The following is a 13,898-nucleotide window of genomic DNA, read 5'->3' on the forward strand; positions in this document are numbered from 1 at the left end:
ATAAGATAAATCAAAGGCTTACTGGAGAAATGTTCACAAATTAATTCACATATCAACTTTTATTTTTAAAAGTTCTTTATGTTAAAGATATCCTGCCGAGTTTTTAGCTTCTAGATAAACTACACGGAGCAATGATTTGATAAGCAAGTCCCCGTATTAACCACATGGGTCACATGATGCACACTCTTGATAACACAACTTAATTTAACAGTTGGAGACAGTAATGCAAAGAAACTTAGCAATGCAACAGCAAATGTGGGAAAAAACAAAATTCTCGTTCTTGTCTGCTCGCATTGGATCAGCCTGTCACTTTTTGGATATGCTGGCAAAACCATAACCTTCAGTGTTGTTTATTAACCTAATCGTACCCCAACATTAAACCCACAGGAGACCTCGATCCTAACTGTAACTTCAAAAAGAGATGACGACGATGATGATGATGACATTCCCATTCTCAACTTGTCAAATATCGATGCTTGGTCTTGTCACATTAAGTGTTGATGATAGGACGCACTCGATAAAACGTCTGCAGACATCTGCTCAACTCTTCTCTTTTAACGAGTCAGCCGTCACCTTCTGAACTTAGTTGATCACTCTTAGCTGAATTTGCTTTCTGCTAGCCTGCATGTTTTTGTTCTGCAGCTAAAGAAGCCATTAAAACTAAAAAATAGCAAAGTCTCAGAAGTGAATATTTTGTAGTCCTCTCTCATTTCTTACTGTGCTATGGCTTGTGGTATAGGTTTATTATATCAAGACAAATTTTAATTGTGGTTGTGTCCTCATAAAATCAAGCCTGTAATTGAATCACTCGCCTTTACCGAAACGAGTCAAATTATTCATTACAATGAGCTCCACCCTTCATGGGGTGGTGTTAATACAAGAGAAATCAAAGGCTTACTGGAGAAACATTCACAAATTGATTCACATATCAACTTTTATTTTAAAACGTTCTTGAAAATCTTGATGTGCAAGGTAACCTGTGGAGTTTATAATCACTAGATAAACTACATGGTGCAATGATTTGATAAGCAAGTCCCCTTATTGACCAGAGTCACATGGGTCGATGACGATTGATCTCGTCCTCTGTTCAGAGGGCAAGGAGCTCCAGAACCCCATTGTCTCTCCAATTTGCAGACATCCTCGATTGATTAATTTCTCCTTTGAGTTAGCTGCTAACTGCTGCTAGTAGCTTGTTGCACACATAAAAGGCTGACATACTGTAGATTCGGCTCTGTTACTACCTCTGCTGCCTGTTTAAAGGTGGAGCAGCTCTGCCCCCAGTTCTGTGTTTGTACCTTTAAGTGAGAACGGCAAGGCAGAATAACATTCCCACCTTGAACAGGGTGTGTAAAAATGGCTGCTTACGTTGATGTCAGTAAGTTCACTGAATGTAACAGAATTGTTTCAGTGAACCTTCAGTAGTGTTTCGATATTTTTTTCTGTACTCACACCTTCATGTTTCAAATAGCCCTTTTAACACAAGGCACTGGTGCTGGCATTCACCCGTCCTACATCATATAACTACTGTACTTTTTCTACTTAAAGCTGGTTTTATAAAGTCGTGTAACCGAAGAGTATCTCTGAAATGGCGTGGCACCTGCACATCCCAGCTATTAAACAGCCACTCTATACCCTGCAGGTAGTCCAGGGCTGAGATTGGATTCATTTTAACAGGCTAAGGAAATCTGCTGTAGATTATATGGGGACTTTTGAGGAGCTCAGCAGCCAGGATGTAGGCAGTAGCTGCCCTTGATCCCTGCGAGCAGAGTTTCATTGGCTCATTGCTGGAGGAGGAAATAAAAACAAAAAGGAGAGGAAAGCTCATGCCGAGGCAGCAGCTGAAAGGCCTTACACTGTTAGTTTCTACATCTCCAGCTGTACTAGGAGGCTGTTTTGCTGCAAATTAACTAGAATGGCAGCAAGCGAGGAAAAACAGCTGTGACGTCTCACCAACGGCAGGATTAAAGCTAAGCTCCTTTGCACGACTGTATTGGTGCTGTGTGTCCATCCAAGAGTCAAAACAGACACAACACTGAACGTCAGCAGCAGCAGACCTGTTTTCACCGCCATAAAAAAAAAATAAACAACCTCATAAATCCTCTTGGATTTGGTATTATCATACAAGCTGCACACCACATTTATCACGGTATATTAGTGCACTATCTGAGGTTGTAACCATAGAAACCAGTTTGAGGTACATCGCTGGCCTTTCCATCATTTAAAACGGAGAGCATGACGTCAAAGTGACCACTGTTTTCCCTCTGTGGGAGTTGTTCCTTTCAGTCAGAGCAGCGAGGGGCATGCTTGACAGATAACAGGGTGAGTCAGCGGCACTATCATACACCTTAATGAGGAAGTTTGCTAAGCCACAACACATGTATCAAATTCATCTCTAATGAATGCTTATCCTCCCATGACACAGGAGGGGAAAGTTTGTCCTTATCACATCATTCGTACAAACGTGAGAAGAGTGGAGACATTCCTCTTTTAATGGGATCTGTTTACGGCCTAAATGGGAGAAGTAAAACTGTGTCAGAGAATAAAAACACTACTGGTGGAGAGACAGCAAGTGTCCTTGTGCAGATTAAACATTTGTTTAATATCTGTTGTAGAGTATGTTATGGTAAGTTGTGGTAGAAGGTCACAGTGAAATTTGTCGGTTGGGTTTCATTTTAGAGTACTATATATAGAGGTTCATTCATTCATTCATTCATTCATTCATTCATTCATTCATTCATTTTCTGTAACTGCTTATCCTGTCAGGGGTTGCAGGGGGGCTGGAGCCTATCCCAGCTGACACTGGGCGAGAGGTGGGGTACACCCTGAACAGGTCACCAGACTATCACAGGGCTGACACATATAGACAGACAACCATTCACGCGCACATTCACACCTACGGACAATTTAGAGTCACCAATTAACCTGCATGTCTTTGGACTGTGGGAGGAAGCCGGAGTACCCGGAGAAAACCCACACTGACACAGGGAGAACATGTAAACTCTGCACAGAAGGGCTCCCCCACCCCAAACCAGAAACCATCTTGCTGTGAGGCAACAATGCTAACCACTGTGCTAGAGCCCTGCACGGGACTGTTTTCTTCATCCCGCTCCTGCCCGCTCCCGCTGAATTTCTGACCATTACCGCCCGCAACGTGTGTGTTACACTCCCGCCCGCTCCGTTCCCAGTTTTTAATGAAATAAAGGCTGTTTCATATTCTATTCTCCTCCTCTGTATTTTATTTATTTTTCTACCTTTATATAATCACGGAGTGATTGAGGTTAAGGTCTCTTTTCTAAGAGAGACCTGAATAAGAAACATTAATGAGATAAAGATAAAGCTTATGCTCAATAACACCGGCATCATCACACTCTTTATGTAATTAACAAATAGCAAGGAGAGTAGGCTGTGAGTGGCTCAAATAACACTAATAAATAACATAAAATAAACAAAGTTAACGAATGAAACAAATGAATTTAACAAATGAATCACTTGGCCATAATATTGCTGTGGAGGAAGAGAATGTTGCTGACCGACTGCGGTCCCAATCCCATGCGTCTCTCTTCCAAGATGCGCCCACAGACACTAAAGGCCCGCTCTGAAGGTGCACTGGATGCGGGGATACTGAAGATGAAACACGCCAGCTTTGAGAGCGCTGGGAAGTAGAGGGCTCAGTGCGCCTTCAGACCTTGTTTGAGCTTCTTTTCCACAACATTTGTTAACTCCATCCTGTCGCTATAGGCTACATCCCGATCCCGCAGTGATTTTTTTAGCTGCCCGTTCTCGCTCGCAGCAAAGTTCAAACCGCCCGCTCCCGCAAGATTTGGGATTGGGTCCCGCGGGTCCTGGCAGGACCCAATCCCAATGCAGCCCTCTACACTGTGCTGCCCAGATATTTGTCCAGCAGTTTAAATCTAGTCTGGTCTAAAATATTGTGCTCATTGATCCCTCACAGTTAAAAAACAACCCAGCCAATCAGAGGTTTACAGGCAGGGTTTAAAGATGGCAACGTAATCTTCCTGCACTGTAGTCAGAGACTGACAAATGACACAAGAACTGTGGAGAGGACACCAGGCAGTTAATGCACTTGACTAAAATATAATCTAGCGCATAATCCCACGTAAAACTTGTCATTTTTACATTTTTACATTTTTACATTTTTTGCAGGGATGAAGCCAACGAGATATAAAGTGTAAATAAGCAAGTTGTTTCCAGTCTTTATGCTAAGCTGTCTCCTCGATGGAGCTTCTTATATAACAAACAATTCTGTCTCATAAGCTACTTGTATCTTAATGTCCATTCATTTTTGTCACATGACAACTGGTTTTGATACTTTTGCTTAAATATGTATCATTTCTAACTAGAAACTTGTCAGTATGTTGTTAGCCATTAGCTGCGTGTATTGGCAAGAATCTACCAATATGATATGAATCATGATTGCAGGGTTACGACTGCGAAATATGTGTAATATTGTAATGTAGGCAAGGTGACATAACGCAATTATTTTAAAGGAGCAGTGTGTAGGATTTAGTGACATCTAGTGGTGAGGATTGCAGATTGCAACCAGCCAAATCTTCTCCCTTGTGCCAAGTGTGAACTCCCGGTTAGAATTCCTTCAGAATTCCTTGTTCAGGAGGTTTTAACTGGGAGCTGAATTATCTGTAGAGGTCACTTCCTCTCAAAACAAACGGACTAGGGGTCTTATTTATAAAACAATGCGTAGGATCCATACAAAAAATGTACGTACAAACAAAAGCCAAAAATGGTGAGGGCTAAAAAATAACCAATCATTTCTACAATCAGGCCTCCACCTCACCATCTGCGTCACCAATTTCTTGTCTCCAAAATGTTCATAAGCATGGGTCACAGTTCCTCCCATCAAGTCTTGTTTTATAGATCACAACTTCTGTGCGGGAAGTGGCGTAGACCTTTGTCAGGCCTTGTTTTGTGCATATGCAATGTTTATAAATGAGACCCCAGGTAATTAAAACCAGTAAAAACACTGCATAAAGCAGTTTCACGTTACAAACCAGTGTTTCTCCGATGTTGTTCAGCTTGTTGTGGCAGGACTGCTGTCCACAGTGGTCAATGTGATAACGCAGATGGATCCATCTAGAGCCAGTTTTTGGTTTGTCCATTATGGGCTACTATAGAAACATGGCGGTGCTAAAATGGCAATGTCTTTCGACAAGGACCCGCTCGCTATGTAGATATAAACAGTTCCTTCTAAGGTAATGAAAACACAACGATTCTTATTTTCAGGTGATTGTATGCTACAGAAAACATATTCAAATGCTCAAGGGTGTGGATGTTTTCTTACACCCCTATTAGCCATGGTTTCCTTGGTGACCTGCAGTAAACATTGTCATGAATGTGGGCAGTGTAAAGCACTATTCGGACGGGATTAGTTTTACATGGGCACCTGGGGTAATGTCACTTTACCACAGGATGTCGGTAATATTAATGGCCAATTCAAAGAAATATCAGTAAAACTACCACAAGTGGGAGGGGTAAATCCATTCACACACCGCCGTCCTCTCCTGTCGTCATGTGTGTATGACGTTGCTTCCTGTGCGTACCACACTCGAACACACTTGAATCGTGTTCGTCGTAGGCCCACAGTACCTGAGGTTTCACACTTCCGACTGTGAAGTGCAAAACTGAGTGCTTCTTTAAGAGCCTCCATGCTTGAAAATCCGCAAAAAGCCACTTGTAAACAGGATATGACAAAATATCTACACCCACACACATATTTACTGCTGGTCTATTCGCATGGGATTAGTATTACCTGAGGTAATTGTCCTGGACCCTTTTACAGAAGGTAAAAGTCGCGGTAATCTTTACTGACATCGTGCGGTAATGATTACTGACATGGCACATTCGGACGGGACTAAAATCTCTGGTAATTATTACTTTACCCCACGTACTATGTGAAACTAATCCCGTCCGAATAGGGCTTAGGTCTGTCTATGTGAGTCTAGGTGGCCACCTGAACCTGTCTCTGTCTCTCACTGCTGTCTGAGCTGCTGCCTCAGCAAACGTCTCATATCATTAAGTCAGCTCAGCCCCGATCTCTTCAGCCCTCAGGCTCCGTCCCACTGCTGAAGGCTAAGACCTTCAAAAAACCTCCCAGTGCCCCTTCTCACCAACATTTTCTCTGGTTTGGGTCAGAAGGCAACCAGCAGGGTCGTCTCTCTGGTTTGAGGAAAGAATACCGTAGTGCTTTCATGTTCAGCTAGACCCACAACAACAACATTCAACATGACGCTGTGATATTTGACTCTAAATGCAGTATTAATGCAGGTGTGTTTGGGGTGTCTAAACATTTTCTTGGAACAGAGGTCAGTCTGTCCACCGTTTTGGTCAGCGTTGCAATATCTCGACAAGTGTTTGATTGATATTTGTGAAATTTTGTTCAGATATTTACGTTGCTCACAGGATGAAACCTCATGATTTTAATGTCTTTTCATGTAGTGCCACCAACAGGCTGACATTTCTGGTTCACACTGAAACATCTCAACAACGACTGGATGGTATGCACATTCATGTCAATCTCAGAAGGAGTCACTGTCATTAGATGTCATTAGAATTAAGATGACCTTGTGATTAGGTGCGTGGCTTTTAAATGCTAATGTTTGCTCACAGGGCTGTTACCAGAACTCTTCTGAGAGCACATACGTAGCTGTAATGTTAGGTAATCAAAACTCTGTATTTTTTATTGTCCAGTGTGCCATCCGCAGCTAAACATCCATCGTTTTCTGTTGTTCTCTCTTCCTCTGCAGACTTCTGACTGGAGAATTAGCAAGAGTAGTGAATTGAAAATCACATAAATCACGTGATCATGTTAGCATTAAGCTCAGAGCATTGCTGTGCCTAAAGCCACTTTTACATAATGCTTACGGGCTGCCAGTCAGAAACATTTATGTCAGCCTCCTAGTCGTAATCTGATACAGTCTATGGTCGTAATCTGAGATCAGGAATTTCTGATGGCTACGTCTGCCATTGGGTGAAAGGAACATCACAGTAAATTATTTAAGAATATTTACATCTACATTTACATAACGCAACAATGTTACTTAATTTAGGCTATTTAATCATCGATATACTCATGTTTGTGTGATAGTACGTCAGCATCGAGAGGCTGAGAGGACCNAGTAAATTATTTAAGAATATTTACATCTACATTTACATAACGCAACAATGTTACTTAATTTAGGCTATTTAATCAGCGTGACTACCAAACTAGCAGTGATCATCTTGAAATGATGCGTGAACACAGAGGACATTTTGGCACATCATAGCAGATAGAATCATAGGTGTAACTGGTAACATCAGATTAATGGCTGCATTCCATGTAGGTGAGCTCGTCCCAGAGTCCTGATGTATGCAGGCTCACTGGTTTTGCTCTCGGGACACTTGTTTCACCTGCGGTTTCCTGCTACAAGTCAAAATGTCTGCTGTCACAGAGTTGTGAGCACGACGGTCGCCTCTTGTTAATCTCATAAGACAGTGGTGCTTTAAAAAGAATCTGATCAGAGTCTGGTATATTGGTATTTTCAAGCTCGTAGAGGAAGTTTAATACACCATCGATATACTCATGTTTGTGTGATAGTACGTCAGCATCGAGAGGCTGAGAGGACCAGCTATGGAGGCCGGCTCCCCAGCTCAGTGTTGGGACGTGGACGATCGAGGTTAAAGTTGCAGGTTCAGGTTTCACTGGGATCTTGCGGAGCAATCTCACCCCGCTGACCAGCTTCTGCTTCCTGTTTGCACTAATAAGGCCCTTGGGGCTCACTGGCTGAGCTCAGAGCAGCAGCACACTGGTGTGGCGCTAATCACCAGTGACCCACATGACACGGTGAACCTTATAGATCTGTCAGCGCGCTGCGTTCTCGGATTACACTCGACAGTTCACCGGTCATGCTGATTTTGTTTAATGCTCATGAGGGCTCCACTTAGTGATTCGCGGTATCCCTCAGTGTTTAAGGCGTAACTCTGTGTACTGCACATTGCTGTGTTTTTCTGCTTACTGCTCGTTCATTAGTTGCTGAGCTTAATGACATAATGCTACAAAGGTCACCTGTTGAATCCTGCATGTAAAGAACTGTTTTTTTGTCAAGCAGTGAGCAGTTGGTGTGTGTGACTTGTTTTTCATTTAAGGTAACGCATCATTTGAGATCCACAAAGTTTTGCTGTTGCACAGTTATCGTGTACAGCTGCATCTGCATCAATTAATAAGAAATGACTCATCATTTCTCATCTAATGTGTCCTGATCTGTGTGAGTCACGAGCAGCAAAGTGGGAGTGTTTCCTCCATATGAAGAAAGGAAATCAATATCTAATGATGATAATGAGCTCTGGGTTTTGCTGCTGAGTTATTTACAAACCAAACACTGTCACGATTTCAGACACAGATATGAGACATTATCTGGAAACTGAAAATACGACAGCGCCACGTCTCTCATTCCACCTCATCTCCCCTGATAAAGAAATCAAGCTCGGTGAGCGCAGACCTTTAGTGTGCATTATTCATTAACTTAAAAAACAAAAGTGGGTTCAGAGGTGAATCCACACGAGTCCATTTAATCTGGAGCCAGGCACTAGCAGCAGGCAGGACACTGTGTGTGTTATTGTTGTACGCCGCACAGCCTTACATAATACGCAGCCTTCAGAATATTGTGTAATATTTTCAGATAAGAGAAGAGAAAAGTGTGCAACATATAGCTGCAGTATGTCCATGTGCTGTACAGACTGTGCAGTGGATCATTTGGCGATGGTGTCACATTCTTCGTACGCCAGCAAAACGCATGACATTAACAGTGAGGAGGATCTGTCTCTGATGGTCGAATGTACAGCCCGTTTTAGAATGACTAACATAACCTGGTGTGACCTAAGCTCGTGTACTCTATGTTCTCCACGAATGAATCAACTGTCTTCTTCTCTGCTGCTCTTTAACGCCTCTTATACAGCTCATCTGATCCTCAGTAAACATGCAGCAGTATGCAAAAACAAGTCCACAGAACTAAACTAAATGCTGCCGTGAGTAAATAACCCAGACCAGCTTCTGAAAAATCTGCATCAGCTTATTCACGGTCTTAAACGATAACGTCTCTGAACGCTACTTCCTGCTGAGCGCAGGGATCCGGCTCAGGTTTCGGAGGCCTCGGCTCAGCTGCTGGTTTCACACTCCTGTGACAGTAAACGAGGTCTCCAGAGAGGAGAGGTGAAAGGGTAATCTGATCCCACCTGCTGACACAGCGTCCCAGTAACTGGGGATACAACTAATTCTGTTAGACAGACGTAAATTGTTTCATTGACACAACCAGTTTGAATAATTCATGACCTGACACAACTCCCACTCCTATCACTTTGCAGCAAACAGTCGCTGGGTGGGATCAGCTGGACGCTCAACTTCCCTCTGTCGAGTCTATTAAAATGACAGTATCCACTTAAAAGTTGAAGGATTTTTATTTGTTTGTTTCAGGATTGTTGGGTTTTATTATAGTGGAAAAACAACTGATAAACATGAAACATGCAGTGTTTTTGTACGCACACACAGTAACACACAGCGACACACACACCTTTGGAACCAGAGCCTCTACAGAGTAACTGATAATGGACCATTGTGCGCCATGTGGTCACAGGAGCTTGATGATTGAAAACCAAATTAACTTTCCTTCTGAGTGACTCTTGAGTAAGCTCAAGCCGTCAGCGGCTCACAGGTTCATACCAGTTTCAAATTCTTGTCTGCTTTAAATGAGCCGGAGTCACTCAGACGTCTTTTTAAAGGTGTTGATTTTAAGGTGTGTGTGAGCTGTTGGATGCAGTGAAGTGTAATTAATATAGAGAGCAGCTGAAACAACACACATCATTAGAAACTCTATGTATCTTCAGTTTGCAGTTTGTTTTCTGATATCACATTGCCTTTGTATTCATGTACGAGAGTTTGCGTGTTTGTCGAAATGCCTTTGAAACACTCATGAAGAGGCCGTGACACAAAACCTCAAGTATTCGGCTCTGATCCTGATGGAAGAGTTTAAGATTAAATTGGAAATTGTTCTGCTAAAGTGAGTCATCACTTCGAGGAAATTACCTCCTCAAGGCTCTCTTAGTTTTTGATAAAACCACAGCGAATGTATCTAAATGGCCACCATTAATGTCTGAGCATGAGAACTGGGCTATTTCTGTTTTACCTCCGGTCAGCCAAAACACTGTAGTTTAGACACGACCATCAAATTATTTCACAAATACTTATTTTTCCTCTCACCCATAGTGCTATTTATCAATCTAGATTGTTTTGGTGTGAGTTGCTGAATCTTGGCTGCAGAGATGTTTTGCCTTCTCTCTAATGTACTGGAACTAGATGGCACTCAGCTTGTGGTGCTCAAAGCACATTGAAAAACAACCGCAGTTGACCAAAGTGCTGCACAAATCAAAAGAATGGCACACAAATATATAACAATATAACATGTACACAAATATAAAACAGAATAATGGCGGTAAGAACAGTTACATACATAAAAAGATTGTAAAATATTAAAACCACTACGAACAACCAAAGGCCATTGAAAACATGTACGTTTTAAGATTTGTCTTAAAAGTGTCAATGTGGAGGGAGCATTTGATTGAGAGTGAAAGGCTATTCCAAAGCTTTGGAGCAGCTACTGCAAAGGCACGATCTGTCTTACCCACCAGCCTCGATCGCGGAACACTCAAAAGACAAAAGACAGAGAAGATTGTAGAGGTCGGGAGTTGGAGTAGGGGCAGAAGGTACTGGGGTGCCAGCCCATGTACAGCATGGCTTTGAAAACAAATAAAAGAACCTTAAAATCAATCCTGTATTTGATAGGTAGCCAGTGCAGGTAAGCTAGCACTGGTGTAATGCTGTCTCTTTTCCTGGCACCAGGGAGGAGTCTTGCTGCAGCATGATACAGCAAAATACATTTAAAAAACTCAACAGCAATGTCACTTTCCAGAAATCATGATCTGATTAATCAAGATAATCTACTGACCTTGTTGTAAGCAGTTTCATGATCAATAGAAAATATTTTCTTTCTACCAAACTACACCCGCCAACTGTATCACCGCTGTTACAAGACACCTAATGTTATGCCTGACTCGTTACCTGACACTCCTAACGCTGGTAACTGTAACCTTTAACTAAGCTTCGTTATTTCCCTGCGGTGTGCAGTTGGATTTGAACATATGCCTCACTTACCTAATGTGTGTAGCTCTCTGAGCTGTCTAGGGGGTAAATGGGTTACTCACCCTTCATCACACCCGACTGCTACTGTAGGCGGCCACCTCGACCCGACGCTTCGGGCTACCCCTCCGGTCGACGGCCAGGCAGGGCCAGCACAAGCAGCATTGTTGTGATTTTAGTTCATGGGGGGGTTCAACGCGACCCCAGGTCAGGTGAGGTGTGTAGTAGCGTTCCCGGATTGGTGGATTTTGTCTCCGGATTTCTGAATGTCTGTCGGAATCTTCTGCAGAAATGTGGCGTGGCAGTCTGCCGGCGTCTCCAGCAGCCAGCCTCGACTCCAATCAACCACCGCCTTTTCAGGTGTGTCAGCTCCTAGGAAGGGGAGTTACCCAATACCCCAAGTGGAACATCAGCCTCTCCCTGCTTTCTAACTCCACCCCTAACCGTACACCTAGCCTCCTAATTATGTGCCATAACAACCGCGCAGAAGGAAGCGTGCATCTATGCTAGCTCACCTTGCACCACTGAGCTAGCTAACGATACAGCTCAGCCAAGGAGGACGCCATTTATGTTTACATGTTGTGCTGTCACCAGCATGACATGATATGGTTGGCAGGTGAAGTTCAGTAAAAAGAAATTAGTTTCCACATGAAACAGGTCTGCAGATTATCTTGAATCAACCTGGTCTTATTCCAAAGTTGTCGAAATCCAGCGCTTGGGCAGTGACTTGCAGCGTCAGATGCTGACGAAAAAAACTGTCCTTTAACGTCAGCATGATAAGCGGGCAGTCACTGTTATAGTTTAACAGCTCGGCGGCAGGTGGAAATGCGGCGGGAAAAAGAAATGAAAGTTCAGGCACTGAAACTCCGAGTAGAGTTGGCTGGAGGGATGGGGGATGCGTCCAACAAACACCAACCTTCACATGGGAGAGCGGTGTTTGCGTCCCATAAGATTATAAAGCCAAACCCAGTTATTTTCTTAAACCTAACCACGTGTGCTAGTTCTTGGAGGGAAAAAAGTCAATTCAGGTTGTTGTACTAATGTAGTGTGTTTATTTTAAAAAGAGATGGTATGTAAATGATACATTTCCTGTGAGAACGGAAGTTTATTTTGAAAGAAGACAATGCATGTAACAGGCAGAAAATCTTTCCTGGTTTTAGGGTTCAGGTTCAGGTTACTTCATTGATACCCAAGGGTAAACTAGTTGCGCAGTCGAGAGTCAAAACATCCATCACAGTTTGAGCAATCAAAACAAAACATAAAACATAGAATACAAAATTCCTGGTTTTATTGTTTGCATTCACCCACTTCTTCACGATATCCACAGTACAGATAATTCATTGTCAGAAATCTTATTGTGTAAATATTTTGTGAAAGCACCAATAGTCAACCCTATGATATCATCTCAGTATCAATATCAAGGTACAGTATTTGATAAAAAAAAAAAAAATTAGATTTTCTTTATATCGCTCAGCCCCAATACTGATTATGTGTTTGTTTTTGTTTTTGTTTTTGTTTACATGCAGGGAGCCTGATATTCCAGCCTGGGCTCCTCTACTCTACCAGCTCCAGGTGCTGGATGTCAGAGAGAAACCGGACCCGTTAACTCTGCCCATTGATGACCGCATTCGCATCAGCAACCAGAAACGAGAGCGAGGAAACTTTCATTTCCAGAGGGAGGAATACAGCATGGCTGCCAGAGCCTATTGCATGGCTCTGGATGTGCTGACCACAGGCAGCAGAGGTAACCCAGCATCAAAACCTGAAGTTATTCATAGAAAATATTTACATACTGTCACCTGTACCAGGAATGTGTTGTCATAGCTGATGTGAGCATTAGAGTGAAAATGGGAATAGAAAACCGCACGCACACACACACACACACACACACATACACACGCATCAAAAACATGAAACATGACATTTGTTAGAGACCTCAAACAAAACATCTCCACATCAGTCTCAGCACAGAGTGACATAACAGTTTAGTGCTCTCCTCCAGTCTGCCACCACACTAATCACACCATCACCATGCAGAGCCACATCTATCTGAGCCCAGAGCCACGATAAATATTTCAGCTTAATTCTTTTGCATAATCAAAGCTAATCAACTTTCATATTATTTCCACCTCCTTAATCGCTCTAATCATTGACGAGGCAGGGTGGACCCGAGAGGGAAATGTGATTGAACAATGAAGAGAAAAACATGGACTGCTTCTTAATGCATCAATGATGTCGGACTAGTGAGTGAACTAACTGCGGCACTGAAGAGAGGAGTTTATCAGGGCATCCAGATCATGTCATTAGTGGATGAGAAGATGACCAGAAAAAAAATGAAGCAGAGACCTCAACATCTTAGTTTTTTTTTTTTTTTTTCAGGGGGGGGGGTTTATTTCACAAAGACGATTCATAATGATGCAGGGAGATAAGAAGTCACTCTAGTTCAGGGGCTGTCAGAGTTTTGATGACTGTGTGACACTAGTGAGATTCCACTAGTTGTCACGCAACCAGAAGCTTTCTGAAAGTTGTCATTTCTGACCTGTCAAACACTCATTTTTGATGACATACTATACTATGACTTTTTTTTCATGATTTTGGACGACATGCTATACTATGACGTTTTTTCATGATTTTTGATAACATACTGTACTATGACGATTTTTAATGATTTTTGACGACATACTATACTATGACTTTT

General features: G+C 42.5%; 1 protein-coding gene across 1 annotated transcript in view; it reads left to right on the forward strand.

The window, feature by feature from the left end:
• fkbp16 (FKBP prolyl isomerase 16) overlaps positions 1-13,898 on the forward strand; it is a 45,665-nt gene that overhangs the window by 25,162 nt on the left and 6,605 nt on the right. Inside the window, exon 4 of the mRNA XM_050073914.1 lies at positions 12,727-12,944. Coding sequence (XP_049929871.1) covers positions 12,727-12,944 — 218 coding nt within the window. The remainder of the gene's footprint in view (positions 1-12,726; positions 12,945-13,898) is intronic.

Source organism: Epinephelus moara, chromosome 20, assembly GCF_006386435.1.
Source record: "Epinephelus moara isolate mb chromosome 20, YSFRI_EMoa_1.0, whole genome shotgun sequence".
Taxonomy (NCBI): domain Eukaryota; kingdom Metazoa; phylum Chordata; class Actinopteri; order Perciformes; family Serranidae; genus Epinephelus; species Epinephelus moara.